Source organism: Nannobrachium achirus (genome assembly GCF_963921795.1).
Source record: "Nannobrachium achirus genome assembly, chromosome: 3".
Classification (NCBI taxonomy): domain Eukaryota; kingdom Metazoa; phylum Chordata; class Actinopteri; order Myctophiformes; family Myctophidae; genus Nannobrachium; species Nannobrachium achirus.
Genome location: NC_137812.1, coordinates 13,935,011 through 13,953,440, shown reverse-complemented (window position 1 = coordinate 13,953,440; position 18,430 = coordinate 13,935,011). Strand labels below are relative to the sequence as shown.

Here is an 18,430-nt window from a genome sequence, read left to right as displayed (position 1 = left end):
GCAAGATTGGTCGATTCGTTTGCGAGTTTAACTATCAACAGACACACACACGTGCGCGCAATATCCGTCCCTCCTTGCCTACATAGCAGAGATGAAAAACATCATCCGGTAGCATCGAACGTCTCGGTCTTATCTCTCAAACTTTCACAAAACATGACTATGTGCTATTCCTTCTGCCGTTGCAATAAAAATCCTTATTTTATTTTTAGTAAATGCCTTCTGCAGAAAATATGAAACACTACTCAGAAGTTTTCATTAAACATTTACAGCACGTCGCCAGACTCAGAATGGGAACTTTCAACTCGATCACAACCAGCAGCTTATTAATGGCAGACCAGCAAAGGGGAAAGACATGAACTGAAACATATTTGTATATTTGTGTCCACCGATTATAGTCTCTAATTTAATTATTGGATTTAGACAAATTGGAACCGAGCTGCATGCTTCTCTCTCTCTCTCTCTCTCTCTCTCTCTCTCTCTCTCTCTCTCTCTCTCTCTCTCTCTCTCTCTCTCTCTCTCTCCCTCCCTGCCAGTTGAGCGAAAGCTTTGGGGGGAATCTAATTCTGCTCAAGGCCAGAAGAAAAGGCTCGAGCCCAGCGGTGTCAGTAGAGTTCTCAGGAGGATGGCAATTACCTCTTTTCAGCTCCAGAACCAAAAGATGCATTCAGTGACTCCCGGGGACCCGGACTACTAAAACACATTATAACGCCATGTTGAGAGCTTGTAGATTGGCCAGGTTTTTTTATATTTTGGAATGGAAATGGTTTGGTTTCTTAACGGCACTCAGGAGGTGATGAGAAGGCCAGGGGTGGCACCATCACTGTCTGATATTGTCAGACGTCAGGAGAAGGAGAATGGCTGGGCACATACTCTGACTGCCAAGAGAGAGAGACCGGCAAGTGTGGCAATGGAAAGAGGGGTGGAAAGAGACAGAACTCAAAAAACAAAGATCACTGGACTCCATACAACAAAAAGACGAAACCTTGGCACTGTATGACACTGTAAAATACAAAATAAAGAAAAATATTTTTGTATTGTAATGCTTGGGAGTGTGTCGATATTTGTTCAACACGGGTGAATGTTAACCTGGTGAAATGCTAACCTGCCGACGCTGGTGAATGCTAACCTGGTGACTGTTAGGCATAGTCCTATACCTAACCCAAACCCTTACACTAACCTCAGTAAAACTATGCCTAAACCTAACCCTAAAACCTAACCCTAACCCTTAGTCGAAATAATGACACGTAGAACTATCGAAAGATTTTTCTACGTGTCATGTCACGTGCAGAAAGATTTCATTGTGTTATGATATGATGCATACTATGGCAGTAGTCTATAACACAGGGTTTCCCAAAGTGCCGTGATGCCAGTCTAGGGGTTGATGCAGAATAATCTGATAATTTTTGGAATTATTCATTATCGCTACATCAATATCATTTCACTATGCTAAATGAAACAGACCTGATTTGCACTGTACTTGATTGAGTTCTATTCCATCTCTCCAAGGCTAACTCTCTTCACCAAAAAAGCAGATCTTCAAGCTTTTGAGCTTATTTCTCTGTGACATAGCCTACCTACCATATCTCAGGTGGAAAGATGTGCATATTTACGTAATATGATGTAAGATCCCAAAAAGTAGCAGTCTAATTCAGGGGTGCCGTGGATGAAAAAGTTGTTTACAGGGGTGCCCTGAGTCAAAAAAAGTTTGAAAACCCCTACGGTATGAGAGAGCTGCCGCACGGCCGAGCGATTTCATGGTGTTGTGATGCATACTACGGCAGTGGTCTGACGTTACTGAACTGAAAGTGAACTGGAATGAACTGAAAAGAAGGACTTTTTCATGAAAGTGACTGAAGGCACAGGGGTCTCTGCACTACAGGGGGTCCGGGCATCAAAGGGATCCAATAAAATGCCATTTCAAAGTCTATGTGGGGGCCGGCCTGTGATTATTGATCGCTGTCTGTCTTTGTGTTTGTTGTGTGTTTGCGTGTGTTGTGTGTGTGCGTGTGTGCGTGTGTGCGTGCGTGCGTGTGTGTCCGTTTGTGTGTGCGTGCGTGCATAATGTTTATACGTGCACATACGTGTGCTTCCCTAATGTGTTTGTGTCTGACTGCGTACGTGTGTGGGTGCGTGCGCGAGACACATACACATACCTTAGTATTTATGCGCGGCACTGTGCCATTTTGTTGTCGAGGAACGTCCTTGAATTCTAAACGTTTTATTCAGGAACACATGAATAATGACTCGCCGATGAATAATGCATTTGTCCAAATGTCATTAATAATTACTAGCCTTATTTTCCCCTCATTAAATCATGATGCTCATTAAAACCTTTTGTTCATGTTCAACATGATTAGCAGGACATTTATGACAAAGCACTTCTGCGGTGAGTAAACAAACCACCAGACTTCCACAACAACGACCCGTAACGACCCCTAGATGTGTTTGACCACAGACCCCCATCTGAAAACATGCGATGACAGGGACACAGCTCATACTGTATTATGGTAATAGCAGTGTTAAGTAGGGGTGGATATTGGCAAGAATCTCGCGATGCAATACCTATCATGATACTCGGGTCACGATGCAATAGTATCAAGATATATTGCGAATCTTTGCGATGCGATACTATTGCGATATATCAGCTTTAAAAGCCGAAGACGCTGCTCTAATGTTGTTGTTTTCGTCGTTTGCGGCCATTTTCTCGAGAGACCTCACTCACTGAACTGTGGGAAGGGGAAGTAGCTACAATAGTAAAGCGACATCTAGAGGCAGCAGAGTGTCAGGACCTGACTTCTACCATTGGTTCCTATGCATGGGAACATATTCTATTTTCCGCAAAGTATTGTGATACTACGGCCTGAAGTATCGATACAGTATTGGCAAATAAACTATCGCGATGTATTGCCATATCGATTATATTGCCCACCCCTACTGTTAAGGGTCTTTCCCACTGAGCGCGATAACGAGAAAGATAACAATATGTCAGCGTTTAATCAATTATGATGGCTTTATTGTTGTGGTGTGGACGTTGCCATCCCCTTCAATTGAAAAGAATATTTTGTATTGTTATCGCGCCCAGTGGGAAAGGGCCGGTGTCTATTTATAGAAAATACTTTCTATTCAAGTAAGTTCAAACTTGTATTACTCAATGTTGTTTCTTTGGTGGATAGACGTCAATGTGTTACCTTCAAAAGAGACAATGCCCATGCATTTATTTCAAATGGTTCAAGAACAACAATCAACTTACTTTGGGTAAGCCGTTAAAAGTTTTTTTTCCTTTTTTTCTTCTAACAATGCATGATTGTTAACAGGTCATTCTCAAACTTTACCTGACTTTCGCCAGATGGTGGCAGCATTGCGTATATAACGCTCTGCTTTACCATCTGGGCTTGCTCGGCCAGAGTTGATAACACTCGTAAAGTCCCGGGCCGGACCAATCAGCGGCAGCTATGGGCGGGCTCTGAGCGGCTCTGAGCCAATAGAGTCTGATTGCAGACCACGTGGAAACCCAGGAGGCGGATTCTGACTGTGATAGAAACGGCCACATCCAATCACCTGCTACAGAAATTCAAAAAATGGCCCGCCCCTTACATCGAGTCTGTCCGAGAGAGCCCAGATGTAAGGCAGAGCGTTACGCACTGCTGCAACTATCTGGCGAAAGTCAGGTTATCTCAAACTACTGTAGCTGAAACCATGGGCTACAACCAGGAGTTGCTGGTGCAACAACACAGACACAATTCGGGAACAACAGCAACTGTGTTTGTCGTAGTCTCGCCAAACAGGATGCATTGCTCCCTCCCGGGAATCAAACCATGTGTGTGTATTGCAAATTATTTGGGGACCCACTGCAAAGTCTACCCACCATCGGCCCACACGACTGAGAAGCGCTGTTCGACAGCACCCAGACTAGACTAGACAGCTCCTCTCTGTCTGTCTTGTGTGGCCTAGCAGATTTAGCAGTCAGTTGCATGTAACAATGAGATTGCTGCACAGGGATTTCTCCCCCCTCCATTCTGATTGAATAAACAGAGGGAGGAATGGCACTGTGGACGATGTGATCTTCCACAGCGCTTGAATGGCTCTGTGGCTGCCTGATAGTGGCGAGGGGGTTGCAGTGCAGCAAGCTAATGGGCCATTAAATAATTTATACCGGGTACGCATTATTGCGTATTATTATTTTATGCTTTAACTATTGAAACGAAAGGCGTTTGCACACCTACAACGACAGGTGCTGTCGAGGAAAGACCAAACAATGGTCAGGCAAACTGATGAAGGTTTAAATACCGAAACGTTGCATCACTTTATTAAATTCCCCCTTTTTGCATTGAAGACAGTGTGCGTGGAGTTTTTGCCTTTTCATGCTTTAACTATTGAAAAATAGCAGATATACAAGCTCACAGCGTGGCACTCTTTTGAAAAATCATGACAATTTGTATTTTAACCCGATTTTGAACCGATTCTATACCGGTAAGTGTCTTTTGAATTCTTTTAAGGTTTTTTTTTTTTTTTCTTTTTTGGAAAAACCTATTTTTCTATGTCAGTGGTTCTCAAACATTTTCATGTCAACGACCCCCAAAATGAACACTGGGTGAAAAGAGAGATTATCTGACATATACTGGTAGAGTATATGACCAATTTTGTACCAGTATACTGGGCATATACCCACATAATTGGACGTTTTCAGTTCAAGAGATTTTCAGGCATATTCCCCTGTAAACTGCAAATAATAGGTGATATTCTGTCCCCAGCTAGACAAAGGCACACAAAGGCACACCCTGCTGTGCCTTTGTCTAGCTGGGGGCAGAATATCAGGGGAATATGCCTGAAAATCTCTTGAACTGAAAACTTCCAATAATGTGGGTATATGCCCAGTATACTGGTACAAAATGGGTCATATACTCTACCAGTATATGTCAGATAATCTCTCTTTTCATCCAGTGGAAATAAATTTGCCCACGGACCCCCATCTAAAAAAATTGAGTTACAAACTATTTAAAAAATACATATATTCAAAGATTTGACCACATTTTCACAACGTTTAAAAAAAATAGCAGATCTACAAGCTCGCAGTGGTGCCGCGCTGTGAGCTTGTATATCTGCTATTTTTTTCAATAGTTAAAGCATTCAATAATTCTAGGCCTAAATGGCTTAAATTATGTGAACGCAACAAACCCACTGACATTACACATTCCCCTGTGTACAGTGATATTAGAGTGCAACACAGCCAATGCCGGTCTGGTCCGGAGATCACAGTTTCTTTGAAAACTTTGAGAAGCGGCTGACGCAACGCAAGAACAGGCTGGTGATACTGAAAATGTCAGTGGGTTGGCTGTCCTATAGCTTTGTTGGTCAGCTTTACTTGCACAGCACAAGCAAAAGAGCTCTACTGGCCCTCCTGACGCTTTCTTAACATAAACCTCTTTGGATAATACTGACCCTTTTATTTCCCTTACGGTTGTGTAAAAGCCCTGGCCCCGTGAACCTGCTTGGGTCAACACTATATGAGGTCTAAATGTGCAGCTAATCCAGCAACTCACTGACACACTGGCACTGGTTAAGTAAAGCAACCCGCGATGACGGAGGCTCAATCCAATCCCTTTTCAAACACACTTCAGAATAAAATGACAACAGCCTTACAACGGTTTTCTTGATTCAGCAAATGACACAAAGAGGACAGAGACAACTCTGCACAGCCTAATAGAGATGCAAGATATTGAAATTCTGTCTGATATTCCATAATCGATTAATGGTCACATACCAACACCGATATTCCAGCTCTAGTTTCCAGTAGGGTTTACCTCACATGTGTCATACAGAAACTGTGATTCATGCAAATGACCGGACTTATTAGGCCAACTGATGCACAACTGATGCACAACTGATGCACAACTTAAATGTAATAAAGATGTTTAAGACTTCTATACTTTATACAGAAAACAGAAAATTAAGCTGTGGCCTTGAATCATCACAACAGGCCTTTCCATATCTAAATAGTATAAAATAAAATACTGAATACTGTATCTGCAAAAACAAAGATATCAATACCAATTTGACCAATATTGGATCTCTAATATCAGCCCACACTGACATGATCAATGATGATAACTGTGCGCCCCTATAGCACTAGCATTAACAGCGGCGACACAGAGTCTGTCAACAAAATGTCAAGTCTGCCTCTTACCCACGGTCAGCTGACCGGTCAGTTGTCCCTGGTCGTTTCTGGCGTTGACTGTCACATTCCGGTCAGACTGCAGGATCAGCGGGTTGTCCTGGAGAGGGGAGAGAGAGAGACAGAAATACAAAGAGATGATCAGTCGAGGGAAACACAGCAGGGAGGGAGGAGGGAGTGGGAGGCAAAGCCAGAGTTAATATAAAAATTGTCTCCTTTCATCTGCACGCTTTGGCAAATTTCATCTGAAAGGCACATTAATTCAGAGAAGACCTGGATTGAAATGAACTGAAAAGAAATATTATATTGCATCGAACAAACCCCTTTGCCAAATACGGATAAAAACCCATGGCCTCCTTTTCTTAAAAGCTGCGCTGTGTCATCATTAGTTGAAGTCAAGCTCCAATAAAGTTAAAGTTCCGCAGACGTTTCCCCCAATATGCACTGCCAAGGAGGCAAGGTGAGAAGATTAAATACTGCATTAACGTTTGATGACTGAATCAGTGACAATTCTAATGAAACAACACACATCTGGTAAAGAGATCATGCAACTTTTATAAACTCGGCAACGACGGGTCTCATTGCGGTACGACGTTCGTCCGTCCGTTTTGATGAAATGTGTGCAGTTCAGTATTAAGGTCAATGTCTTTATGTACTATGAATGAAAATGATTACCATCCCTCAGAAACCTTCATTTGGGCTCTGATTTGAATGAAACGTCATGTCTGTGCTGACAGTCAACATCATTGTTATGCATCCGTATGTATTAATATTTTTGCCCCCAGCCACTGGTTTAAACATCTGTTAGAATGTCCTAAATCTCATAAGAATACTTCTGAATATCTGATGAATACTAACTACTGTAACCATTATTGAGTCCCATTGCCTATAACCTTCATGCATAATGGCATAACACTTTCATGCAAGCACGCATGCACGCACGCACCCACACATCATGCACCTATATGCGTATGTTTTCAATGGCAATATTGCTTTGTTTTGTGATCACGTAACCAGCATGTTGAAAAAAAGGATGATAAAAGGTCACCCAGTACACTTATTCCAAGGGGTGTCGATTGATTGACCTTTCCTGTGGTATCCATTAAATTGTTTAACCAATGCCACCCGGTCTAGAGCCCACCTATACTACAAAACTAAACTGTATCCTGTCATTTCCAAACACATACTGTACTGTACATGCCCACACACAGACTGTTTGCATGCACGTAATCTCTCCAGACCGGATATTCAAACATGCAAAGCTAAATAGATCCCAGTATAGCTGGAGCGCCTGGGGGACAAAATGGAGGCACCTAGGAGTAATTTAACCCGCGGTCTCTACGGCGGAGGGGCAGGCACTTTACTCCTGTACCACCCGGAAGACTGTCTGCAGCCAGCCAATCGGCGATTAGGCTCCTTTCTATGAAAAAGCACCGCCTCAAACATGTCACTCTCTTTCCAGACGGCGTTCAAGCAGCCCTCCTCCATCCCCAACTCCACCTCAGTCCCAGAGTTCTGTTCCATCACCACCAGTGTCTAGACTCCACATATAGGGGGGATCTCTCACCTATTAAAGAAGTAGTTCACCCCCCAAATGTCTTTTTTTCTATTGATTACTCACGCCATGGAGACTTGAGTTCAATAATATATTTTTTGTATTTGTCGCATTGCTAAGACAAAAATGTGATTATAGTAAATTTACCCCCATTGATTCCCGATGGGGACCCAAATGCATGGCCCTGGATGGGGACCCAAATGCATGGCCCTGGATGGGGGAACGATTCGCGTAAATTTACCATAATGTAATTTTTTGTCTTAGGAATGCGACAATTAATAATATTGAACTCGAGTCTCCATGGCGTGAGTAATCAATAGAAAAAAGTCATTTTGGGGTGAAATAATCCTTTGATAGCCTAAGCTATGCTTCTAAATGCTTATGGAGTTTAATCGCCAAATCTGTTCTGCTAATCTGTGCTTTTATAATTAAACAATTGCTTGCTCAAATCGGTGACTGGTTTTTTAGTTTTTTCTTTTTTTTTTTTTTACTCATCTCTTCCTGTCTCCCTTCACTCTTTTTTCTCCATCATTAGCTACTGTTTCTCTCTCTCTCTCTCTCTCTCTCTCTCTCTCTCTCTCTCTCTCTCTCTCTCTCTCTCTCTCTCTCTCTCTCTCTCTCTCTCTCTCTCTCCCTCCCTCCCTGCCTCTTCTTTCAAATTGCTTATTTGTTTTGGCAGTGTGAAATGAATAGCTCGCAGGTGACCCAATTTCTCTGTTGATTTCCCCAAATTAATAATATCTCGCTGCATGCGCTCCGGAATGAATTCCAAATGAGAATTGTGGTAAAATTGGAAAAGTCGCTGATCCATTGGAACGGAAAGATCCTGTTGTTTTTTTTCTTTTAGCTTTTTTTCTCCTTCCTCTTTTTTTAAACAATCCATCTCCAGGGACGGATTAACCCCCGCGAGGGCCCCTGGCCTATAATTTTTTAGGGGCCCCCCCACTCTCCACCATAACCCCCCTCCCTCCCGACTCGCACTACCCAGCTCGGATTTTAAGCCATGATGATCATCTGTGGGCCAAAAAAAACACCTGTAGACAACAGAGGAGGGGCCTGCACATTTGATTTTTAATTAATGTATACATTTCATTTGAGTAAGTTGTCAATGACCATGCGGTCCAGTTCCCCCAAGGGCCCCTGAGAGCCAAGGGCCCCTGGCAACGGCCCCACCGGCCCAATGGTTAATACAGCCCTGTCCATCTCCCCCCTCCCCTCTCTCTCTCTCTCTCTCTCTCTCTCTCTCTCTCTCTCTCTCTCTCTCTCTCTCTCTCTCTCTCTCTCTCACAACATTCATTGTTTACCAGTCACTTTTCTCACCAGCAGGACTGAATCTCTAATTCATCACATCTGTCTGCACTCCATTTCCGCACGCACGCACGCACGCACGCACGCACGCACGCACGCACGCACGCAACTGCACAAAGGTACGCGTCGAAGAGGCAAGCGTGCATATACATATAGGCCTACTTAAAGGACCGCTGACACGCCCCAAAATTATAATAGTGTGATACAGTAGGTTACGTGGTCTCTCTGAAAACGGTCTGAAACAGTCTAAAACTCATGTCACAGTGTAATCTGCCCCTCGCTCCCTAACAACAGCTGACCAGTACAGTAAGTAGTCTAAGTACAGTCAATTAATTTGATTGGCTTATAATTGCGCATTCCCACAATGTCATCATAAAAATATTAACTCATATTTTAAGATGACTTTTTTTTAAAGTGACAGTACCCCTTTAGGTGACAGTACCCCTTTAAATAAACACATAACAGTTCATAGGCCTACACACACACATACTGTACACACACACACACGCGCACACACACCGCACGCAGTCCACTGCACCTGCCTCTCATGCATGTCCAGGGAACAAATTTGCCAAATTAATAAAATGAGCTCGGCTGCCACAAGTCTTTCTGTCATCATCTGGCAGTTTAAGCACGCTGCACCGCCTCCATTTCAGCAGAGCGGAGCTCGAGAGGCGTCACTACATTGTCTTTCCAGTCTGTTTGACTTCGTGCGGACGTACAGCAGGAGAAACGTCTTCTGTAAGGCGTGGCAGATGTAATGTGCCGCGAATCATTCCCGACTCAGTGGGCTGTGGATGAGTGCAGGGGTGTCGCACCAAATTCTGGGCCCTGAGTACAAGGATTCACTGAGGGCCCCCCATGAACGCATTATCATGCATTATTTTGTGCTTTAACTATTGAAAAACAGCAGATACTATTGAAAAACAGCTCACAGCGCGGCACGGAGTACCGCACTGCGATCTTGTAGATCTGCTATTTTTTTGAAAAATCGTCGTTGAATAGTTGAAATCCTTCTAAGGTTTTTTGAAAAACCCTATGCTTCTATATGTCAGTGGTGCTCAAACCTTTTCAAGTGAAGGACCCCCAAAATGATATGTATTTGGCCACAAACCCCCATCTCAAAATATTTAGTTCCAGGGACCCCCCCAGAAGCAAAATTTGAGTTACAAATGTTCGCTTAAAAAATACATTATATTCAAAGTGTTTGCACACATTTTCACGACTTTTCAAAAATAGCAGATCTACAAGCTCACAGCGCGGCACTCGGTGCCGCGCTGTGGGCTTGTATATCTGCTATTTTTCAATGGTTAAAGCATAAAATAATGAAGGCCCCTCCACCTTGGGCCCTAGTAACTCAGTCCCACTTTCCCCCCCCCCTTTGTGACGCCCCTGTGTGCATGAGTACACCTCATCCCCTTCAATTAGCCGGAGACTCCGTCATCCAGCCCAGCCAGGCGAGGACGGCGTGGCAGGCCGCGTCGTCCGGGGAACCGTTTTTGATTAACTGTTCGTATGCAAATGTTATGGAAATAAGGGGGCCGTAAACAATAGCCACATATTAAACAGGTGCTTAACGTCTACCTTCGACAGCAGGTGGATATAAAGACAAACGATATTGTTTGCGGGGCGGATAAATTGTTTTGGCTGCGTCCAACGTGCTAATTCGGTTGGGTCCGTGACCGACTTTCGCCCCGGGGGGTCTCTATTTCGGGAGTGTCATTTTAGGCAAAAGGTTGATCTAAGCTTGCAGCGGGGAAATCTCGCTACTCCTATGTCCCATCATTTCGACTAAGCGCAACCCATTCTCACCCCCTCTGCTTCACCCGTCCGACGCATTTCCAACTCGCTTTCTGCTTTACCCGTGCGACGCTTTGGGAACACCTACTGCGTCTACAGTCGGACACGAATGGAGAGTCTTAGTACGCATGCGCTGACATGTGTTTACTGGAATATTTTACAATGACAGCCGTCACAGGGAATCGAACCCCGGTCCCTGGATTTGCGTAACCATGCTCTACCGATTGAGCTAACCAGACAACTGGGAGGTTCCCTTTTTTTTGTGCTTTTATATTTGACAACGTGGATGACAACGTAGTCCCTTCTTTGAGCCGTATTCGGACGCGGAAGCAGTCCCCTGGTCAAAATTTACTATTCTGTCCATAACGGCACATAATTCGGTAACGCCGCTGAGTCGGCTCATGCGCCTTTCACACCGTTCGCCGCGGCGACTCGGTATCGAATCCCGCTTCGGGAACTACTTTTTTTTTCTTTCTTCTTAGACCACCCAATGCGTCCAACCCGTGAAACAGTAGGCAATCCCAAAGCGTCTATCGTCCGACGCAGTACAGTACTTGACAACGCGTCGGTTGTATGACGCTTTAGGGATGTGTTGCACCGCGTCACGGTTGCTGAGGTTAGGGTCAGGGTTTGGGTTAGGTTTAGGCATAGAGGTTAACATTCACCCACGTCGGCAAGTTAGCTACTCACCCGCGTTGGCAGGTTAGCATTTCACCAGGTTAACATTCACCTGTGTCAAAAAGGATGAACCGTCCAACAGATGCTATGTCGCAATGTCGACATGCTCCCACTCGCAACACGTCGCAAGACATTGTGAGCTTGTACAACAGCCATTTAGGTGTATTTCGGGGGATTGGTGGTTAACTTTGTTCTTTTTATCGAATGCACACTGCTGTTACTGTAATGTTTTCTTTGTCCAAAACCAAGGACCACGATGGAAAGCTGACTTTATTGTGCTTCTTCATCCTTTAAGTGTCTGTGAGAAATGTGTTTTTCTGGGTAAATATAACATCAAACAAATGAAAACGACTACTGCTGCTTGTCATTCTAGCCACCGCCATCTAGTATGTGTGTGCGTGTGTGTGTGTGTGTGTGTGTGTGTGTGTGTGTGTGTGTGTGTGTGTGTGTGTGTGTGTGTGTGTGTGTGTGTGTGTGTGTGTGTGTGTGTGTGTGTGTGTGTGTGTGTGTGCCTGTGCCTGTGCCTGTGCGTACTAAAGTACAGATACTTAAAAAAAGGCTGAAAGCACTCAAGTAAATGCACTTCTTTACCGCCCACCCACTGGGAGTCCTTCATAATAAATCAGTACATTTCAATGTTCACATCGCTACAACATCTAGAACGCTATGTATCATCGTTGTCGGGTGGAAACCTTGTGTCTCCAAGTTTCTAATTTGTACGTTCCTTTGCAAAGTAAAGCACTGCTTCATCTCACAATGCCGTCGCACAAAAGTAGTGAAAACAGCCGATCTACAAGCACACAACGCCCACACAACAGTGCGAGGCGTTGTGTGCTTGTAGATCGTCTGTTTTCACTAGTTTAAATCATTTTTAAAATGATAAATGCAAAACGTTCGTGCAAAACGTTCGTTTTGGAAATACAAGGTTTTCACCCGACAACGACGATATCCAGATCTCTCCTCTCAGCAGGGCTGGCATGTGATGCCGCCCGCCTCTCCGCTCCTTTGATTGACAGCTGTCAGATCAAGCCTCTCCAGTGTTTGCCTCTCGTTCCCATGGCGTTTATCGTGCGGTTTTGAAGTTGTTACACGACGCGTATACCTGACGCTCGCTTCTGATTAGCGCCGCTGTCTGTCTGCGTGTCGAATCCATCTCGACAACAACAACAAAGTATTGCACTACAAAAAGTGTAAAGGTGGCTGTAAGAGATATCATTTTCTCTGTAAGAATAATATATTCTTTGTAATATTCATTTTAGTTTTCAGTTTGAAGGCCAATGCATGCTCCTTCCGACTTTGGAAACAAATTAAAAAAAAAAAAAAAACGGAGAGAAAAGGTTCTTAGACTGGCCATCAGAAGTTATTGAATGATGGAAAATCATTTTCCGAAAGAAAAGTTTGTACGTAAGAAGCAGCATCATGTGTTGCACTTTAGTGACTTTTCAAAGACTTTATAATGTTGTTGTTTCTTTTTGTCTTTAGGTGTGAGATGCCTCTCACGATTTGACTTGCGAAACCTGTTTGATATTCTCGCAAAAGAGTCTGATTCTCATGTCGGGGTAAAGATCGGATCAAACTACCACCTCATGTCTAACGATTGAGTAACGACTGAATGACTGGAGCGTGCCTTGACTCATCTTTATTTTATTACGACTTGACTGTGACCGTGGTCGTGAAATCATTTGAAAGTCATGAGGTGTAAGGCCAGCTTTACGTAAATAAATTAATAACTTTCCGGTTCCAAGTCATTTTGGCATAAATGTCATGGGCAGACACTGACTTTAGTTACTTAATAGTTTTGAGGAAAAAAATAAATAATAATAACCTTTGTTTGATTGAAAAAAGTTACACAGTATGGCTTCTGATTGTAGATTGTTCTGTAAAACAGGTCTCCCTCTTTCTCTCAGTATTTTCGTCAAACAGAGAAAAAAAAGATTCTGGTCAGGATACCAGTTGAATCCAATCAAGAGAGAGAACTCACAGAACACAGGACAGTAACAAGCGAGATTGGAGGTGATGGGACAAAGAGAACACACACCAAAACAATGACCCGACACAATTGGAACTGGAACACATTGTGTACACACATTGAAGCTGATATCATTATTTCTGATTGGATGAAATTGTTATTCCATAAAAATATATTTCTGTTTCCTAATGGAAATAAGCTCTGGAACTTTTATTATTACCCTTTTGACATGTACTACAAAATATGTTCACGTATGCATTTTGTCAATCAATCAATCAATCAATCAATCAATCAATCAATCAATCAAGATGGGGAGACCCATGTTACTGAACAAGCAATTGATGGTGATTGAATACAGCATACAGTTTAAAACTATTAACAATGAGAGTGTACACGTGTAACCGCATGGACCCGTAAGGGTACATTTGGTGGGGACTGCCAATAAGTCTGACATCTCATCACTCCAACTACGTGGCTACGTGTGCGGTTAGGGTTACGGATAGCGCCAATAATGGGGAGAGTCGGACGCAAATGTCAGAGAAATGCGGACCCATCTGGTTACATTTGCAACCAACGCTCATATATAGTAACACATGAACACTGTGGATTTCATTGTGTTGCATCGCTATAGTTTGACATTCATTCATTAATTTGCCCAGGCGGTCTAGCGTACATCTTCATGGATGTGACATGTTTCCATTTAATTGGCCCATACATGGAGTGGGGAGAGAGAAGAACGCCTCCATTAGTGAGATCATCTCTGTCACCGTGGCATCTCTTTGATGTCGGCTCTGTCACTCTCGTCGTCTCAACCCCTCTTGTGCCTCTATAGGTCTCTCCCTTTTAAAAGTGTTTTCTCTGTCACTCGCCTCAGCCCTCTCTGCTGGTATAAGGGCTCTCACTTCTCCACGAGTTCTCCTGGCTTCCTCTGTCATCTCCCTGATTAATTTGTCCTCTGTGCCGTGACTCATTTATGTAAAAAGCAGAAATCTCTTCCCCCTGCTGCACGTATGCACGCACGTGCGCACACGCGCATCCACGCACGCGCACATAGTCAAACATGCAGACGCCGCATAAACAAACAAAGACATATAAATCTGTGTGGTGTAGCCTGTAGAATCAACGCACAGGCGGACAGAGAGACAGACAAGGATGGACACACATCCTTGTGTAAACACAAACAGCAGATTCAAGGGCAGTCCATACTGTTCCCGACCACCAAACCGTTCATCGGAAAGGTCCGGTTCAACTACAAAATGACGTCACCCGCAACTTCTGAAAAGCATTACCCCTAAGTTCGGAAAGCTGCACTCCCAATTAATGTTGTGACTCTCTGACGAAACGTTGGGTGGAGACAGTATGGACTAGCCTGATTTCAAGACTCTACGCTGGAGTTTAAGAGTCTGAGCCTGTCTGCATACTATTTGATTGAAAAGGGGAGGGGATTTCAAATTTGAAATTCCCAATCACAAGCGATCTGGTGGGAGGGGTTGTGTTTGACTTTTGCACACAAAACAATCCCTCCTCCCCCTCCCCTCAATGACATGCACCCAACAGGTCACTGTCTTTGATGTTTCACTGATTAGAGAGAATCACTAACGAGCTATTCGACACTTGTATGGCTCAATCAATGACTGCCCTTTTGAAGTTCAAAGGGAGCAATTAAGAACTCTGGTGAGCCACGCAGCCACCCCTCCCTCCACTGTTTCTGTTGATTTTCACCCCACCCCCCCTCTCTCTTGCTTTGAATTCATTGGTCGGTTTCGCTCGGTTTGAGAGGTTTTCGTTAGCAAGAGCCATCATATGACACATCCAGACCAAGAGATGCAGTTCACTCAGAGAGTGGGCGGGTCTATTGGCTGGAGCCAGGCTAAGTATGGACTGCCCTTTAGACAGACTCCTGCACATGCACACATTGACTGTTATGATCACTTTTGTTTGGCACTGCATTGTTAAGTTACGCTTTAAGTATTGCTATTTGTGTGTGACGTGACACGCGTTGATTATTCTTTTGACACTTTATGTACAGTGTATATTCGTCTTTTATTGTGACAGCTTTTTGACACTTTATGTAGTATGCTTCTTTTATTGTGACAGCTTTTTGACACTTTATGTATATATTCTTCTTTATTGTGCCTTGCTTTTTTTTATTGTACACAACAGTACTTTTTTTCTTTTTTTTTCTTACTTGTTTGTAACCTTAAACTGCTGTGCTGCCTCTGGGCAACTGAACTATCTATGCACACATGTCCACACAGTACACACACAAGTGACACACCACACAGATATCGATGCCACATTGGAACGCAGCCACACAGCTTGAACACCCGCTCAACTGTCACACCATCCTTCCGCCGGAAGTTCCGTACATTCAGTAAATCATTTAATTTCTCGTTGATTATCACCTACTGGGGGCCCATGTTTCTGCCTCCAGCCAATGTAATTAGTCAGATAGTAATAATCTGTGACCTCCTGGAGGCCTGTCTGTCTCCCACAGCAGCCCCCTGTAACCTGTACACCTCAACTGTCTGTCTGTGTGTTTCGCAGTCGCAATATGCATTTTGGGGAGCGAGAGTGTGTTGGTCTCACTGTCTGCTAGTCTGTAGTCAGTTTTAACCGTCTGTCCACCCTGTTATAAACAGTGAGAACAAAAGCCACAGAGCATTGTGGCAGCGTGCAGCAGAAATCCCCCAGCCAGTGCCAGACTTACAAACAGGCTGTGACAGAACGCTATCGCTCTGCTTGGCTGGCTCTGCCGTGTGTCTGGCTGTTTGGACAGCCTGTCTGAATGAGCCGTCCGCCTGCCTGCCTGCCTGTCTGGCGTCTGTTTTTCCACCCTCCATTTCTAATTTAGGCATTTAGCGGGCGCTCTTATCGAGAGCGCGAGACCAGAGTGAAATGAAATGACCCCCTTTAGTCGACAAAATGACACGCTAAGTGGTCACGCAAAATGCCACAAAGTAATAGCACACTGGGAAACATCAAACCTGATGTTTGTCTAAACAACATGCTATCTATAGAAAATAGCCAGCAGTGTATTCCTTTCTAAATGATAGAACTTGGACCAATAACCAACAACATACTGTATGTCTGCATAGATAGAGATTAAAAAATCACACCCAGTGTGAACTGAGCGGTGGTGTCCATTAATTTCAAGGCTGTGTGTGTGTGTGTGTGTGTGTGTGTGTGTGTGTGTGTGTGTGTGTGCATGTGTACATTTCAAGGCTTCTCAAAAGCACCTCTGCACCCAGCGGGATTACAGGCCAGGCTACAGACACACATACACGCATAGACACACTCATAGCTACACACGGTCACGCTAAGGAGACGGTGTGACCATGTGTGAAGTGAGCGGTGCCTTTTATGAGTTTATTTTGGCCAATGCGGGCTAGACTTACATGCATACATGCATACATGCATACAAACAGACAAAGCCAGATGTAGGAGCGGTTAGCACCGCTCAAAAGAATATGCAACGAGAAGTTATACAGGGAATGAGGTCTGCTGGCGGACTGGTTCCTCAAAATAATCCGATGTGTACTCCACCCCACCCTTACAAGCACTTAAAATTGTACTATTATGAATCTGCGGGTACGGGGATGGGCGGGTGTGAAAATCAGACAACTGTTTCCCCCTAAAGAACGTCACAGGAGCGCATGTATTGAGCAGCAGGACACAACCACAGCATGCATACCAGCATTGTTTCCACCTAAACAACATGGAGCGCACAGTCTGTAAAAAGTGCCCTCTCCAGACCATGAATGCAGTTTTTACTATCGTGAAAGAAATGCAAACGTCCTCTTTCCATACCATATCTGAAGGCAGCATTCAAGAGAATTGTCTTGTCTAAACTCTCCTGAACTTGAATGCAGCATCTTATGCTGAAAGAATAGCCCTCTCTGTGTAGACATCCATGCTGTTACACCACATCTCCTGTATTGACTTGATTATGCTTAGTTCAGTGTTGTATCAAGCACCGAAAATAGCCAACCTCTAAGCTCACAACGCTTCGCTGCGTGACACGTTGTGAGCTTGCATGTCTGCTAGTTTCACTATGTTCTCCCCAAAGCCCTTTTAGAAATGTCAGCCCCTGCCTCTGTAACACTCTCTGCACGTCCCTGCTCCAGACCATTGAACAGGGCGTGTTTGTGTCCATTGGGGGAGTGAGTCACCGCTGCTGGGGGGAATTGAACCCCGCCCTGGGTCGCTGTGGTGGTGATTGAGTGTTTTACCCCTACTGTCTGGCTGGCTGGCTGCCTGTAAAGTTTTCTCTCTGCAGGCGTGGGCACTTGTTGTAATGTTAAAGTCTTAACCAGGCAGGGAGAATGAATGAATGACGCACTGCTCTCTCCCCCAGAGAGGTGGCGCCGCTGAGCTCGCCCACTTAACCTTAACCCTGCTCCACTAGAGCTACATATTCTCAACTCTCAACCTGATGGCCAACACATTATGGCCGTTCCACCAGCGTGGAGAGGACATTGCTTTCTTTTAAGGAACCTTATTAAAAAAAACTTGTACAAAATAGAATTAGGCTTTTATAGAATTGGAGTACTTATTGTAGAAGACTGTGGTTTACTGCTGAGCTCCTAAGAGACCAACAGTAGAAGACTGTGGTTGTATACTGGTCAACTCCTTTAACCACTTGAACCCCAGTATCCCTATAGGGCGGAAGGTGCTTCAAAAATAGCTGATCTACAAGCTCACAACGCGTCACAATGTGATGCCTGTGAGCTTGTAGATCTGCTGTTTTGGTGAAGAGAGTTGAGGAAGATGCAAAAATACCTCATCAAGTACAGTGCAAATCAGGTCTCCTTTACCAAGTGTAGTGGGTCTAAGTGGATAAGTGACCAACAGTAGAAGACTGTGGTTGTACTGGTCAGCTCCTAAGTGACCAACAGTAGAAGACTGTGGTTGTACTGGTCAGCTCCTAAGTGACCAACAGTAGAAG

At 44.2% G+C, this 18,430-nt stretch overlaps 1 protein-coding gene across 1 annotated transcript in view; it reads right to left on the bottom strand.

Annotated features, from left to right (window-relative positions):
* Nucleotides 1-18,430, bottom strand: part of LOC308281723 (zeta-sarcoglycan-like) — a gene marked incomplete at both ends in the record, with an annotated part of 572,868 nt that overhangs the window by 172,720 nt on the left and 381,718 nt on the right. Inside the window, one exon of the mRNA XM_080722001.1 lies at nt 6,185-6,272. Coding sequence (XP_080578127.1) covers nt 6,185-6,272 — 88 coding nt within the window. The remainder of the gene's footprint in view (nt 1-6,184; nt 6,273-18,430) is intronic.